The following is a 17,162-nucleotide window of genomic DNA, read 5'->3' as shown; positions in this document are numbered from 1 at the left end:
TAAAGTCACCCCCTTTTAGAGCAATACTCTAAACTAAGTGTTTGGACAGTGGTACCATAACTAGAGGACCAAAGGAATCTTTTCTCTTTCATTTTTTGTTTCTTTCTTTTTTACGGCAACACATGTAATTATGGTAATCATTTTGTGAATGAGTGTTGATAGGGATGATAGTTGGCTAACCATCACTGAGATAATTGGTTAATCACCTTCCTTACGCACAAATGAACTCTCAAACTCAAAATCTGATTTTCGAAAGCCTTTTCAAGGTTTTTCTTTATTTTTCCTATATATATATATTTTTTTTAAAAATAAGGTTGCGACTCTATGTTATGTGCTTCTAGATGTTTTACCCCTTTTTTCTTCAAAACTCTTTTTGTTTGGGGACTGTCATTCACTTTTATCGTTACCCCGGACAGAATTGGCGTCGACACAAGCAAAGCAATAAATGGGCCTATTTAGGGCTAAAAGGGAACCAAGTGTTGAAGCTTGGGGCAAAAAGGGTGTGGACGGCTCAACATCATGTGTTTGGGTTGGAATATTTTTTGCCAGAAGAAACAACAAAGTTAAAGAGTACAAAGAGAGAAAACGAGTTAGGACATGACCTATTACCTTGAGGATAGCCATCCACAGAAGTGAGGCGATCAAAGCATCACACAGGAGTGGAAATTTTACAACCTATATACATTATTCGCTCCTCTAATCTTTGCCACTCATTCAACAGTTGAGTGAGAGAAAATGGGGCATCAGGAACCAAGGATAATTATAGAGTTTAAAAGGTTTATTTACCCAATCAAAAGTCGTAATGAGAAATTCCTTGAAAACAAGAACAAATCATCATAATAGTTTGGCCTGATGATTTCTTTGAGACACTTCGGAGCCTCTACTCTAATATCTCCCATTTTAGGTCTATACCTAAGATTGTATACTGTTTTATTTTTTGCCAAAGGCAAAGATTGAGACAACCATAGTACCCATTGGCACTTTTCCAATGTGGGTACACGGCTATAAAATCACCCATGTGTGAGAGCAAGCCCTCATTTGGTTCATAGGCATTCGAACTTAGAAGCATCCTTTTGAAAAAGTAACCTTTACCCAAAAACCTCAATAGACGTCCTTTTTTTTTGGGATTATGTACCGAATTTTCACGTGTCCGTTTTGTAGTTCACGTGACTAATCTTGCGCCCCTTGAAGCTGACCCACAATTCCAAAGGGAGGTAAATTTCAAGAATTCAAGAACGGAAACGAACCCGAAAAGGTTTGTACACCTGACCTCATGAGAGACACTCCCGCAGCCCGCACTACCACCTGAACCACACCCTGGGGATTCAATAGATGTCCTTTTCTTCTCGACAAATCTTATGAATATCTTTTACCCTTATTTTTATATGTTTTAATTATATTAAATATAAAGTACATGTCTTGTCTCTTTTATCTCTTTTACCTTCTGGTTGTAACCCCCTTAGCATTAGGGTCATTATTACAATTGATGTAATCTTCATCCTTATTGGTTTCTTACATGAAGACCATTATTAATACCAAATATTTGGGGCACGCAATTTTTACCACCTCTAGACCTAGTTTTAGCTTCCTGATTCGTAAAAATTTGTAATCACATATAGGTCCAAAATAAAAATAACAAAGACAACACCAACAACATTAATATTAACAACAGCAACAGTAGCAGCAGCAGCCAAAAAAAAAAAATTATACCTTGAAAATTGTAAAAAAATAAAATAAAATTCAAAAATTGAAGAAATTTTCACTAAAACCATTAATTGAATTCATATACTAGCAATCTGAATATTTTCAAAAATGAGTTATTTTTTTCATTTTGTTGTCAACATTCAAAAATATTAAATGCTGGAAAAGAAATGAATTAGTAACTGCCATATTTATTATGTCTAATGCAATAATCTTAGTCTGGATGCAATTATATTCATTTCTTAATTTCATTCCTACCTCCATTTTTTTCCCTGCTTCAATTCAATGCCACAAACAAAACATAAGAGTACATGTGGGAAGGAATCACCTTCAACTTATCCTTCTTTATTAAGAGAATCATTCCTCCAAAATCAAAGTTCTGCAAGACCAAGTCAGTTCACATCAAATTTCCTAGCACAAAAGAATGCAAATGTACAAATAAAGTAAGTTTGAGAAAATAAAATTTCCAAGCAGAAATGAAAGTACATGTACAAAAAAATTTGCATTCAACTTGCTGCAAAGGCGACAGTAAAGGCATCAAACAAAAGCAAATTTGCAAGAGAAAAAGAAGTTCAGAAGTTCAATTCATTTTATCCATAGAAAACACAGCAGAATAAATAAAAAACACTCAAAACTTACCCTTTCTTTTAACTTTGGGTTTCTCAGCAATCAATCAATGGGTAAAACAAAATACACTATAGACAATTCCATACTTGTGTACTTCAGTTAATATATTCTTCTTCCTGTAAAATTCAAAACAAGTACATATTTCTTTTTCCTTTTCCTTTTCTCAGAATATAGACAGATTACAAACAAATCAAAATAAAATAAAGTAAAACAAAGCAGCAAAATACTGAACCTTCAGGTTGCCTTGCAGGACTTACAGATGATGTTGTGGCTAGCTACATATCTTTCTTGCAGGAATTTTAGATGATTTTGACGCTAGGTTCAGATCTGGCTACAGTACTCAGCCTGCCCAAGCATCCGCAATGCATTGGCCAGTTGAATTGCCTCCATTTTGTTTTCATCATCTTCCTCCTGATTGGAAGGCCAATGGGTCTCTCTCTCTCTCTCTCTCACACACACACACACACACACACACGCACATACACACACACCCTGGTGACATAACATATCAAATTTCAAATTACTTAATTATATGTTATTTTCCCCTCATCATATTGAGGGTCAGCTATGACTCAATGGTAAGGATGTGTTGCATCCAATGCAGAAATCAGAAGTTCAAATCACAAAGAAAAACAGACTTTCAATCCATTCTTCTCCTTCTTCTGTCCTTTTTCCCATTTCAAAGGCTGCTGTGACAGGGCATGCACACTGGCTAACAAGCTCTCATGTTACCCGCTCTCCAATATGGGACTTTAACCTTTAATTGATTTTCAAGTTAAACAATTATATACAAACATACCCAAGAGTGAGTAAAAAAAACAAGCTTATCTACACAAGACACATATACAGAGAGAATGGGCCTGCAGCCTCAAAACATTTTAGAAGCTGCTGCTGCTCTTATGCCCTCTCTCTTCTCTTGCACCCACATATGCCCCTGCTCGTCTTTGTGGTGAACCATTACACTTGAGGTGATTAAACCCTAACATGCCCAGTTATAATAAGCTACTTGGAAAATGATCTGAGAGAGCAATGACCAACTCTAAAACTTGGTATGATGGGTCTTTGGGATTCAGGTTAGGATTCAGGAAATGATGTGTTGTTAGAACCATATGAAGAGCTTCCAGGGCTTTGGTATCATGAAATTGGGTAAGGCTGCAGACTTAATTTCATGCAACTTGAGATAGACAGAAATTACATTGCAAACTCAGTAATCAATTAATTACATTTACCAGTTCGGCTACAGCACCCATGGCTGCAGTCCCGCCTCTTTCAAGGAGAGAGAGAGCCAATTCACACTCATGCCAACCTCTTAATCCAGTAGCCAATTTCTTAAGGGTTTCCAGCCTCACTTCTTGAATCCATGTCGGAGCAAAACTCACAACCAAACCCATCAAACAAGAAACATAAGCCTTCCAAGTCACAGGATCACAACCAAGTAATATGTTTCCCTCCAACACCCCTACCAGGAAGTCCATGTGGGCCCCGACTACGCGAGCCCTTCTGGAGAATGCCCACAATGGTGGTTTAGCCCCAACACCCCACATGAAAGACCCTGAAAAAATCAACAAATATGCCATTGCATATCCTTCAATTATACGAGAAACAGCAATCACCTCACCAGGTCTCTCTTCTCTCTTTTTGAGCAACCATGTTGGTATGGTCTCCTGGTATAATTTCTTGACCAGTTGGAGCCCACCTGCAACGCATAAAAGGCTTGCACCAAGAGTGGCCACCTCTTTTGCCCTGGCAATGGCAAAGGCCAGAGAAGCTCGACTAGACTTCAAGCGAGCGGAATCTGTGCTTGCCCATCTGGCAGCTAATTCTCGAGAGAACTCGGCTACAAGATCTACAACCACATCATTCAGGTATTGAACATTGTGTATTGTCCGAGATGACCGAAGGTACAGAAAACCAGGCGCCACAGAATGACGGACACCACGAGCTGAGATAATGCTGCCTAAAAGACCATGTACACCATTTTGATTGGTTAATGGAGAGGTACAAGCATCAAACAATCCAAGGAATGAGGTGAAGCAACTTCTGACTAGCTGAGAAACTGCTTCTCGATTCTGTCTGAACACAGAGCGAGAGCATGAAACAACAATAAAATCATGCCAGCGACGAACCTTCTGTGCCCACAGAGATCCAATTATAGGCATGCTGGGCCAAGGGCAACCTGATGCACAATTTTCCAAAGCAGGTCCAGCAACAGCGTGCATGTACTCCAAGCTCTTGTCCAGTTTGACAGTAATGGTTAGACTGACAAGAGCTGCCATAGGCAATGGGAGCATTGCTGATGAGAGCCCTGCAAAAATAATTTAAGCCTTTAGCTATGAAAGCACAGCAAAACTACTCATTCCAAAGGATTTGTGGTCATTGGCCTAGAGTAATTTTCATAAATATTTTGGAGAAACATAGATGCAGATTCATAGGGCACTTTCAATCATAAACTAATGACACAGAGAAGAACTTTGAAAGAACATTCAAAAAGAGACTTCACACCAAGGCCCCATAAAAAGGCATCCATTGACAGAGCTGACTCAGTGAAGCTGGTATCCTCCCAAAACTTCCAATAAAACTACTTAAAACCAAGAGATCAAGGGACAACTGGTGATCCTCTCCAATAAGTTCCCAGTAGCTAATATGTGTCAGAAAATCTATTAAAAGTCATATTTCCATTGCACATTTAATGGACCTAATCAGGTGAGACCACCAACGGAACCTCTTAAAATAAGGAAATTATCTAGATTTCAATGAAAAATCTATAATATTGCAATTAACTCATCTCTGTTCTACCAGTCTACCAATATAATTGTGGGGATTCAGATTACAACTATATTTTACAGTGATAAAATGTGTTAAATTGGTTGAGGGTCAAAATTATATAAATCCATGAGTTCCCTAAAGCCTAAACCAAATCTCAAGTTTTCATGCCACAGATCCTTTTCTTGAAGATTAGACATGAAATATCACAAGTAGCATGCCCAAGTACAGAATCAACAATCCATTTGAGGTCCACAATCCAAGGTACTAGCATTAGTATTAAGGAGAATACAGAAAGCCTTCATTTTGTCATTTTGTCATTTTGTCATTAGTATTAGGGAGGCCATGCACAATCCTTTCCATTTCACTCAATTTAGCCCGTCAAATACAAATATTTTCTGGTTAAGGATGAGAGCTTTGAAAATAAGTGCGTCTGCATGTAACAACATATGTAAGCATTTGCATGCATGCTTGAAAATATCAGAAGCTGAGGAGATCAATGCAAAATATATACAGTTTAAAACTCGAAAAAGAAGCAAACTTAACAAGGAGTTGTGGAATCTACCGGAGGAACAGCTTGGAACATTAACACCAGCATCAGTGAGTATTTCACTCATTTCAGACTCAACAGACTGAAGCATTGCTGCTGGACTAGGCCAGTCGGTTCCATTCATCTGTACTGGCTTCCATATACCACGAGTAACTTCTGCAGAAAAGTAACTAATAATAGCCGCAAGAGAAGCAGGCAGAAAGTCGGCAAGATCTCTCAGGCCTGCAAAGTATTTAGGGGCAATCTGATCAATAAAATATGTACATCATGTGGGTAGTTAAAGTTTAAACATATTGTTATTTACAATATTCTGAAGATTTACTGGAATCTTCCCAAGAAAACTTAGGCAGGAGTAACAGGGGAAAAACAATAGCATCCAGGCATGAAAATAAAACAGAATTTTAATTTAATTAAAAAATATAAAAGATTCTTAACAGACAAATAAAAACAAGCCTCAAATTCACCTGTAGTCAAGTCCCTCGATGAAAGCCTTCCATGAGCACAAGCTGTTAGAATTGCCTCAAGAACAAATGGGATGGCTTCCAAAACTTCCCAAGCTGGGAGCATAGGTCTCTGGTAAGCATCATCTCCAGAGCTTGCAGTGGACGCACCAATGCTGCTGCTCGTCTGCGTTGAAGAGCTACCCGACATGGTCCCATTTTTAGTCATTTTCCAGTAAATCATATTTAAGATCTTATTAGCAACTTCATGAACCGGATTTCCACTACATAGGCCAGAAAGAGTCGAGGCTATACAGGATTTGTTATGACAATACCAAGCCCGTAATTTAGGATAAGAATCAATATATATAGGCTTGTCAGATTTTGAATCAAGCACACTTGAATTACCATCCACTTTATCCTGGGCAGTAGAACTATGCGTAGCTACATGGCTATTGCGCAACAACAAAAGATATTCCAGGTTAAGTTCACCTCCATATGCTCCCACTTGCCCAGTAATACACTGCTCTAAAGGTGGTCTATAAAACTTCCATAAGCGAAGAAGAATGAGAAAAGCCACAGAGAAAACCATGTAAACCGAGGGCTCATCAGTGGTGCTTGCTTTGTGAATTGATGTTGGTATAACTGAACCAAAAGCCTCACAAAGTGGCATTAAAGAAGCTGCAACTTCAGGAACCTGTCAGGGTATATATTTTGAATCCATCAAAGTGCACAAAGTCCATTTTCCATACTTTGGACACCAAAAAAAGGAGCAAGGGCTAGAAGGAAAGATTTGAAGTTAGGCACAAAGTATCTCTAATTAGCATGTAAATGCAGCGGGGTGAGGGACCAACCAGGCAATGGCTATCCAAATCATTGGATTGTTTTTTGTTAGGGTCCACCATGGAATTACTGATTTACCAGATCTCATTGAATTGAACATTAAATAACTGAATCACAATATTATAAGAAGACTAAATTTTCCAAGCATTTGGTTTAAGTGCTCCATAAAGGCACTACAATGCCTCGCAGCGGGTCAAGCAAATAGAGTGAATGTGTTAATACATATTTAGAATTGCTTAGTATTCCTGAAACCATGTTAATGCTGCATCCAAAATCATGGAATCTGGGAAGCGTTCCAAGAGCACAATTTTTACCACAAATAAGCCATGTTAAGATCTTTCCTTGCTGCAATGTATCTCAATTTTCAAATAATGTACCAGTGACCAGCCTAGTTGAACAGAACATCCCTGGCAAAAGGCTAAATCTACTCTGTAATCATGTGAAAAGGAATTCCACAAAACTTGACAGAAATGTGATAATGAAGTCTAAGCTGGTTTATAATTATCATCAATGTGTAAACAATGTTTAAAATATTAGTAAGATATTAAAAAAAATCTTAATATTTCAATATAAATGTTAAACTAGCTTTCAATACTCCCCATATTTGAGTATGTCAACAGAAACTTAAACAACAGTAAATAAAATGTTGATTTGCTGCCCAAACAGGTCATATTATTTTAGAGGATCCATCTTGGAAGTAGGAAACACCTTTTTCAGTACTTTATCAATAAAAAGGGGCGCGGGGGGGTGCGGCCCGGTGCACAAAAAGCCATTGATGGCCCAGCTATTATGAATGTGGGTAACGATTGCACCTTGCATGTCGTATGTAAGCTGCATTATCTCTCTATGTTAGTTGGCAGTGTTTTAAAAGGCATTGGCAGGGTGTGCCCTAATTGAAGTGGAGCGAAAATGCCTCAAGGCCCAAATCGCCAATCCCAATGAACTTATTTGAAGCCATCAGACAAACTTTTTAGAAAGTAAAAAACCTCACCGAAAAATGGCAGAGATGAATACAGAGAGAACTATAAAATTGAGGCAAAACAAAACATTAAGAAAAATCAGACCATCAAGCCAACCACCTTTTAAAATTTGGACAGAAAAACTCACCCCTTCAAAGCATATTGTTCCTTTCTTTACAAAAGTCAAATGTTATATCAAAACGAATTAAGGATCCAATCTTCTGCTTAGCCTTCCCCTCAAAAAAAAGCCCTCGCCAAGCCAAAAGCTCATTCATGACAAAGTTGGAAGACCCAACAGATGCACATCACCTTGGCCATTTAACAATTTTGACGCTTCTATCAGGAGGACATGTGTTTCTTGGATGCTTTAGGAGAGATTGATAAAAACATCTTTTTACTCAAGTTGTTAATCACTTATGCACAGAATTAAAAAGCTGTAAATGCCATGTAGCTGTATTGTTTAATCAAAATTTCTTGGCCTCACACTACTTTTTGAATCAAGTGTGTAGTGCTGTTAGTTTGTGCATGAAAAAGGCTGATTTAAAGAATAAATTTGCAATTGGATTTATTCATAAATTGGCATGCTTATAATCGTGAATAATGCGAGGAAGTCCGGACCAATTTGAAAGAAAATTGATGCAAAAAGGACACTGCAACCTCACTAACCTTTACATGCAGCTGATTATTATTTAAATCACCCATTGCACCATGAAAATAACTTTTCAAATGCTGAAAAAGTGAAGCAAGGTTTTTTCAATGCATGGATAGGATAGAATTATATGGATCAGCAATTATATCCAATTGGAATGTTAAGACCACGCAACAGGAAAATTTAGAAATCAGGTTGCAATTGATTCTTAAATACTGTGTTCTCTAGGCATTAGGAGAATTATAGCTTTTATATAAATGCTGTTTAAACCAGGAATCTGCCTCCTCAAAATGGGGGCAAGATTGCCTATGATCCACTTTCCCAGCCCATTGTAAACAGGATCCTGTCATAAGGTTCCAGCTCACATAACCATAGCAGAACACTTAAAAGAATAATAATTACAAGTAATGTCATTCATGTTTTAAATAGTTTACAAAATAACGGATTGATGGACATGTTTCGGGTATAAGACACCTGTATCAAAGTCTTTACTCTTAGCTGCAGACTTACAGTGCCACTGGATCTGACTTCCGAAAGGTAATATAGTAACTTTGATGTGGTAAATTTTTTTTTTTATTATTCATGTGAATTTTTTTCCCTCCCAATGGTTGTATGTAAAATGCATTGAGACGTGCATTTGTCGAACTGCTGCAGTAGATTCACATTAAAAAGAGAAAAATATTGAATCGAAGCATTTGAACGCCCAAGACTCTCGTCTAGCTAACGGATAACATTATACTAGGAGCATAGAGAAGAATCAAACAAATGCAAAATGTATATTAATATTGGCAGAGGATGTAGACTCAGATGATGAGTGGATAACCCAGAAAGAAAATCTCCTGCTCCCATCTAATGCATCTTCACTTTAGGATAAGAACATTTTTTATGCTAATATTTTTTTTTATTTGGATAAAAGACAATTTTATTAAAGCAATAAACAAAGTACATAATAGAGGACAAGGAGTCCTCTCCTGGATAAACAAAAGATTAAAAAAACTACATTTTAATGTTAATATTATTAGTATTGTGCTGCCAATCAAGCTATGAAAGGGTTGGGGAGGATCTAGCATCTATAATTGATATTATTTCCTTTTTCTACATTACAATCAAACAAAAGGAAAACTGGCGAAAGTTAAACTAAGCAGATTTGTGCCCCATGTATTTATTGCCACTTAATTACTTGGTTGTTTCCTCAGACCAAATTTTTGTTCAAAATTTATTCATTTGTTTATTTAGGTAGAATAAAGCTGCACCTATCTTGGAGGAGAGGAGCTATAAGAGGAGGTAGCATTTGATAGTGACACAATTGTAATAGGTATAGAATGAAGCCTTTTAAGTGCTTTTTTTCCTATCCTATGGTGCCTCCTTTTGTCTTGTACTTTTGATTTGGAAAGCTAAAGTTCCCTCAAAAATAAAAGCTTTTATTTGGACTGTGATACTTGAGAAAATCAACACCAATGAGGCCCTCTCACCTAATGTTTATGTCCCTTTGTTTGAGGAGTGGGGGAACTTGCTTACATTTGTTTCTTTATTGCCCTTTCACTTTGGCTGTGAAAACTTGGTTTGCCCCTCCACACTGAAGGCTTTTTGTACTATTATGTTTAGAGGTGTGGCAAGGGAAAATATGGGAAAGCTTTGTGCACTGTCATGGCTATTATGGTGTGTTTGGTTGGAAAGGAATGCTAGAATCTTCAAACTTTTTGGAGTACAGTGGTTTATCTTGATACGCTGTGAGTGTCGGTGAGTGGTTTCTTTTGGCATATTTCTCTCTGGAGGACTTGCAGCAGGATTGGTTGGCTCTGCTTCATTGAGTAGTTTTTTGTCTTTTCTGTGATCTTGTAGCCAATTTTCTCTTTGTAGGAGGAAGATTTCTTAACCTCCTTGTTTTATCTTCCTTTTTTTCTTCTTGATTTATTCTTTGTTTATGAAAAAAATTTAAAAAGTGCAGAATGAAGGTGATGGCATTGACAAGGAGATTTGAAGTGCTGCTATTTTCTTGTCCTAAACCTTGTCTCAGAGGTAAAATGCCTCACCAAATGTTTTTGCCTCTGCAACTGCTGACAAATAAGTATAGATATGTAGTAACTACAACTAAAAAGAGGTTTTTTTTTTGTCCTTTTTTTTGGGTTGGAAGGGGGGGGGGGGATGGGGTTGGGGTTTGAAGATGGGGAGCAATTTGCTTACCAAACCATGCAAAGACAAAATATGAACAGTATCAACAGAAGAAACCCCAAAAAGGATAGCGTTGAGCATGGGCATGTAATCAACTAAGTGACTCCTTATTCCAGTAAAATTGGAAGGTGCGGGAGGAGAGAGAAGCTTGACAACAAAGTAGACCACATGTTCCTGCAAAAGAGACAATTAGCTTTAAGTAATTCGAAACTAAACATAAATTTCTTTTAATGAAGGGGCAAAATTCAATCCTATATATAAAACTTGAAATTCCAAACTGGCCACTAAAAGGAAACTTGAGGGCTCATTTGGATGGTTTAAAAATTAAAATTTTATTTTGGAAACAGGAAGAGAAAAGATGACACAAATAATGCATTGACTGAGGAACTTTTTGGAAATTATTTTGTGATATTTTACCGAAACCAGGCTACTTTTAAGACAAAGTAAAAATATTTTTTCCTCAATCCCTTCAGAAATGTGAGCCCACCAACAATATAAAACAACCTAAAAAGAAAAAAATTTCTGGATTTACATTTTATTCATTTTCAAAAATGAAATTATCCTGCCCTTCCTTCACTGGTCCAAATAAAAGAAACAATTTTTTTGAAAGACATAAATTTATTATGCCTGCCACAAATAAAGCATTCTCACTGTATTCTACCCTTTAGGTCATAAAGCATAATCAAAGATAGATTAGAGTATTTGTGATGCAGAAACAAAGTTAGATTAGAAGATGGAGTTAGATTAGCTTCTATATAAATTTAGAATGCCTTGGTCTTTTAAAATGCTAATTTTACTAAATGGCAGGCACATTATACAGATGAATAAATGAATGCAATTCTCAAAAATAGGAAACCATTCCCTTATTTCCATTATTTTTACACGAGCATGAAGCAATCAAGCAGCCAAGTAGGCCTTCACTCTTACTTAAGAAATAAATAAAACTCTAGCTAGATTTCTTTATTGCTCGACAATATTTCAAATGGTTACCAGACCATTACAAGAGTTTCTGCAAACCCTAAGCAAATCCATGATAATTTGTTAATTGCAACCAGTTTCCATGTGAAGAATAGAATCTTAATTTCCCCTAGCTTTTCTCACAGCCAACGATCACAATAATAACTAAGCCTTTATCTCAACAATTTTGGTTCAGGTACATAGCATCTATTTCTCCATTCAAACCAGCTTACAATTATTCTTTCCATGAAGTGAAATTTATTAGATTATTTTTAAATGCCTCTACCCAAGTTCTCTTCTTATCCTGGCAACACCATCAACCTCAGTTCCCCTTGCCCTAACAACACCCAAGTTATTCTTTTCATGAAGTGAAATTTATTAGATTACTTTTAAATGCCTCTAGCCAAGTTCTTCGTCTTCCTCTCGTCCTGGCAACACCCTCCACCTCAATTCCTCTTGCTCTAACAACACCCTCCACCTCAATCAGATAACTTTTCCTTATCTACTGGTCTCCATTGCAGATGTCCAAACCATCTAAAATGGCTTTCACTCATGTTATCTTCCCCTGGTGCTGCGCTTACCCGTTATTGATATGAACATAGTCTTTTATTCTAGTCCTTTATCCATCTCAACATCCTAATTTTAACTGCACTCATTCTTCTATGAACATTTTTCTAAGATGAATTTTCCCGTTCGCTTTTCTTTTTAAAGAAAAAGAAATCCTCCAAGAAGAAAACTAAAACAGAGTTAAAAAGACAACCCCAAACAGAACGGCAGAACGGCCCACCCTCCAATAAAACTGAAACAAATGCTACCTAAGAAAGCCCCTTTTTCAAACCCATTCCATCACAGTAAATACAGCACTGCAAATTAGCCAATGCCCATTGTCCCTTCTAACCTTACTTCTTTTTACCACCATCCAAGCCAATTTCCTTCCACTTCAGATCAGCTAACCAAAAACCCATTTTATCTAGCAAATGTTGAAAGTGAGATCGGACAAGCAAATACTAGCCCCAGTCTGCACAATCTAGTCTTTTTCCTCGCCTCTTCCATTGTTCTCCTAAGCATAAAGTCCCTCTACATCATCCATTGGAGGTGGAGGCTTATAGGAAAACTTGCCCGTTAATCAAAAGAATCTGACCCATGCTGATGAAGGGGCAGCATCAAGGTTCTGCAGTCATGGGAGAATTTAGAAGAAATAGAAGAGACGAAGGAAAGGGAAGAGAGGAGAGAGGAGATACTAGTGGGGAACTCACATTCAATTCCAACTCACATTCATCAATAACTGCCTACATCATGACTTCTTCATACACTATTTATAAGAAAGCCTCTAAACACATGAACTTACACACATACATAAACAACTAACTAACTAAGCACATTTGAGTTTTGGACCCAATAAACCATTCACTCTATTCTTTGAAATAGGCCCCCTAATTGGATCAAAATGATCCATCCAAATAGTTGCTTCTCGTCCTACATCCATTCCATCCTTCTGAAAAGAACTTGACTCCATTGAGTTTGGGAAAGTACCAAGGAGTCCATCACCATGAATTGATTCATCTCGTTTCACAAGGAACCAGCAGTATGCTTGAACTTGGTCAGTGGAAGAATTCGTGACGGCATCAACTTATGCTTCTTGCTGTCAATGAAGAGGGAATAAGAATTCTCATATCCATCATGCTTCACCTTCCTATCAAATAACCATGGTCAGCCTAAAAGAATATGAAAAATTCAAAGAGGATATCACATTGTATTGTCTTCATAATGGAATCAATCTTGAATGTAAGCAAGCAGCGATCATGAACCTTCAAGTTGGTATTATTCACGCAAGCAATTTTGTATGGTTCGGGATGAGGCTCAACTTCAAAATTAACTTCTTCACAGCTTCTTCAGAAACTACATTTGTGCAACTGCCAGGATCAACAGCCAAAATACAAAGCTGTGTTTGGCATATCACTTGAGTTTGAAAGATGTTGGTCTGCCTCCAATCCTCCGTCTCTTTAACCTTGTGGGAAGAGAGCAAATGTCGAAGCACTAAACAGGTTCTCAAATTGCCATCATCATCTAAGCACTTGGAATTTCTGTTTCATCTTCAACTACTTGAGTATCATCATCATCTTCTTCTTCCTTTTCTGCAACAGCAATGAATTGGTTCGGACACTGTAGCTCGATGTCCAAAACCTTGACATTTAAAGCATTTGAGTGATGGTTGGCACTTAGAAGTTGTTCCAGAATGCTCAGGACTCTTCCAAAAGGTATTATTCTGAACACATTTACCCAATTGCTCAATTGTATACTCTTGTACAACTCCACTATTACTCTTCTTAAACCGAAGGGTTGATGTAGCTCTAGGAGGATTGCGTTGCATGTCCTCCTCAATCTGAGTAGCAACCTGTGCTGCATCCCCAACTGTGATGAGGCAACATGCAGCAAGTTTGGAGGCAATAGCTGGCTTCAACCCTTTTCTATACAAAGCTATCATAACATCCTCTTTCCATTTTATACTGGCACAAGAAGTCAAATGATAGAATCTACTAGGGTACTCCATCACTGTCTTTTCTTCTTGCTTCAAATCAAAGAGCTAAACATGCTGCTGATAATTGGGAGGCACAATTGCTCCTGCATGGCTCACTTCATCTCATCCCACGTTGTAATCTCAACAAATCTCCTTCTTCTAAAGATCTCCTTTTGTTTAATCCACCAAATTCGAGGAGTTCCCTACAATTTTGATTCAACAAAGCACAACTTTGTAGCCTCATTCATGTCATACCACTGGAAATAGTACTCCAAAGAATACACCCAATCATCAAATTCATCAGGAGAACCATCACCAATAAAATCTGAGACTTCTAGCTTCTCCCTTACTCAAATGATTATTTCAGCCTTCACACAACTCAAGCATAAGGGACGGGTATTCCACTATCTTGTTTGATAGGAAATTCCACGGACCTTTTACCTAAGGCTGAAACTTCGGTTGTTGGGCTATTCAAATCACTAGTAATAGTCTCCAAAGCATTTTCCATATTTTGTACCCTACCGGGTAACAACTCCACCTTTGCAGGCAATTTAACATTGGTCACCATGATACAACTATATGAAGCAAATCAAAAACTTCACTTTCAATTTTTTAAGAACAATCTTCAAGTTCTTAACGGAGATAATTCAGGCAATTAGGCTGTAAATAATGCTGATTAGGCTGTAAATAATGCTGAAAATCTGGCAGCATTTAAGCACTGAAAATCAGGCAATTAGGCTGTAAATAATGCTGATTAGGCTGTAAATAATGCTGAAAATCTGGCAGCATTTAAGTGCTGAAAATCAGGCAACAATTATGTAAATCTCTTCTATATAATGAAAGAAAACCTGATGGAAAGGGCATTCAGACCAAAATTAACATGGTATCAGAGCCCCTCTTCTGATTCTGTCGTTTTGGTTTTAATCACTGGGTGCAATTCTCATCGCAGTTTTTTTCTCTCGGTTTCAGCAAGTTCTTTTTTGCTTTTCGTGAGCGTCAGCCTTCTCTGTGGTGTCCACTTTGGTGGTTTTGAGTTTTGTTTGGGGCTGCCGGAATTTTATTTAGTTGTGCACGCTGTCCTTCATTGCGGCCTACTCATCTCAGTGTTTTTCTCATGGTGGCTGCGCATCGGCAGTTTATGTAGTGGTTAGCAGCTTCGACTCCTCCTGCTGAGATCGATGAAGGTGTTGTGTTTCTCCCTCTGCTGTGTCGTTTTTCACCCAAAGCAGGTATTTCAAGTTAGGCTTCCATGTTTGATCTGGCCCTTCCGTGTTTGATCTGGGTTTTTTATTTCTGCTGAGCTTTTGTAATCTAGTTGTGTCAGTGGACCTCTTATTATTTGGATTTGGACCTGATTTGAGTTAGGCTTGCCGTTTATTTGGTTGACTGCTTGGGCTTTTTTTTTTTAGTGCCTTTCATCATGTCTATTGAAAAGACTATTATTCCATTTACTGAAAAGAATTTCTCTACGTGGGAGTTCCAATTTAAAATGTTCTTGAAAGGGAACGAATAATCAAATCATATTGATAGTTCTGCTCAAGTTTCCACTAATGAAAAGGAATTTGCACAATGGAAGGTCAAGGATGCTAAGGTGATCTCTTGGTTACTGGGGATGATTGAGTCTCACCTTGTGACCAATCTTCGCTGTTTTACTACGGCTCAGGCTATGTGGGATTATCTCCACCATATTTACCACCAAGATCACAGTGCTAAGAAGTTCCAATTGGAGTTGGAAATTAGTAATTACAGTTAAGGTAATTTACCTATTGAACAATTTTATTCTAGTTTTATTAATCTTTGGAGCGAGTATTCTGCTATTGCTCATGCTAAGCCCCATACAGCACTCGCTGCTCTCAAGTGGTTCATGCTGAGAGTCAACGCGACCAGTTTTTTATGAAACTTCGACCTGAATTTGAACCTGTTCGAGCCAGTTTACTGAACCGTAATCCGGTTCTTTCTTTGGATATTTGTTTGGGAGATTTATTTCGTAAAGAACAGCAGTTATCCACTCAGATGGGTATGACTTCTGAGAAGGTATTTTCTGAGGATGTGAATGTAGCATATGCAGCACAAGGGAGAGGGAGGAACAAGCTGCAGTGTTTCAGTTACAAGGAGTTTGGTCATATTGCTCGTGATTGCCCTAAGAAAGTTTGTAGCTGCTGCAAGAAAGAAGGCCATATCATCAAAGACTGTCGAGTACGGCCTCAAAAAATCACCAATCCCAAGCTTTTTAAGATGCTGTTCAGTCCTCCTCTTCTTCTTCTGCGCCACCCACTGTAAGCTCTAACTCATCTATTCTTACACCAGCAATGGTCCAATAGATGATTGTGTCTACTTTTACGGCCTTAGGCCTACAAGGTACGATTAATAACTCAACTTCTTGGATTGTTGATTCGGGCGCTTCTAATCATATGACTGGTAATATGACGGGTCTCCATGGTGTTCGTAAGTATAGAGGCACGCAAAATATTCAGATTGTTGATGGCAATACTCTTCCAATTACTGTTGTTGGTAATTTGGGCTCTTCATTTCGCGATGTTTTTGTCTCTCCTGGATTGTCTACCAATTTGATTTCTGTTGGACAATTGGTAGATAATAACTGTGATGTTCATTTTTCTTGTGGTGGTTGTCTTGTGCAGGATCAGGTGTCAGGGATGGTGATCGCGAAGGGGCCTAAAGTGGGACGTTTATTCCCTTTATAGTTTTCTATTCCTAATGTTGTTTCTCTTGCTTGTACGGCTACCGCCAATAATAATGAAGTCTGGCATAAGAAATTGGGTCATCCTAATTCCAATGTCTTGGCTCATCTTATGAAACATGGCTTTTCGGGCAATAAAGATTCCTTTTTCTTCTTCTCCTGTATCTTTTGATTGTGCTACTTGTCGTCTTGGTAAAAGTAAAACTTTACCTTTTCCTGCACATCGTAGTCGTGCTTCTAATTGCTTTGAGATTGTGCATACTGATGTTTGGGGTGTGAAAAACT

At 37.9% G+C, this 17,162-nt stretch overlaps 1 protein-coding gene across 1 annotated transcript in view; it reads right to left on the bottom strand.

The window, feature by feature from the left end:
• Window positions 1-3,056: 3,056 nt before the first annotated feature.
• Window positions 3,057-17,162, bottom strand: part of LOC131160250 (mediator of RNA polymerase II transcription subunit 33A-like) — a 43,967-nt gene continuing 29,861 nt past the window's right edge. Inside the window, exons 9-12 of the mRNA XM_058115696.1 lie at window positions 10,717-10,878; window positions 6,106-6,778; window positions 5,657-5,863; window positions 3,057-4,633 (exon numbers count right to left, since the gene is read on the bottom strand). Coding sequence (XP_057971679.1) covers window positions 3,540-4,633; window positions 5,657-5,863; window positions 6,106-6,778; window positions 10,717-10,878 — 2,136 coding nt within the window. The 3' untranslated portion in view covers window positions 3,057-3,539. The remainder of the gene's footprint in view (window positions 4,634-5,656; window positions 5,864-6,105; window positions 6,779-10,716; window positions 10,879-17,162) is intronic.

Source organism: Malania oleifera, chromosome 7 (assembly GCF_029873635.1).
Source record: "Malania oleifera isolate guangnan ecotype guangnan chromosome 7, ASM2987363v1, whole genome shotgun sequence".
Taxonomy (NCBI): Eukaryota; Viridiplantae; Streptophyta; class Magnoliopsida; order Santalales; family Ximeniaceae; genus Malania; species Malania oleifera.
Note: the sequence above shows the minus strand (reverse complement) of the source record. Positions and strands in the feature narration are given on the sequence as shown.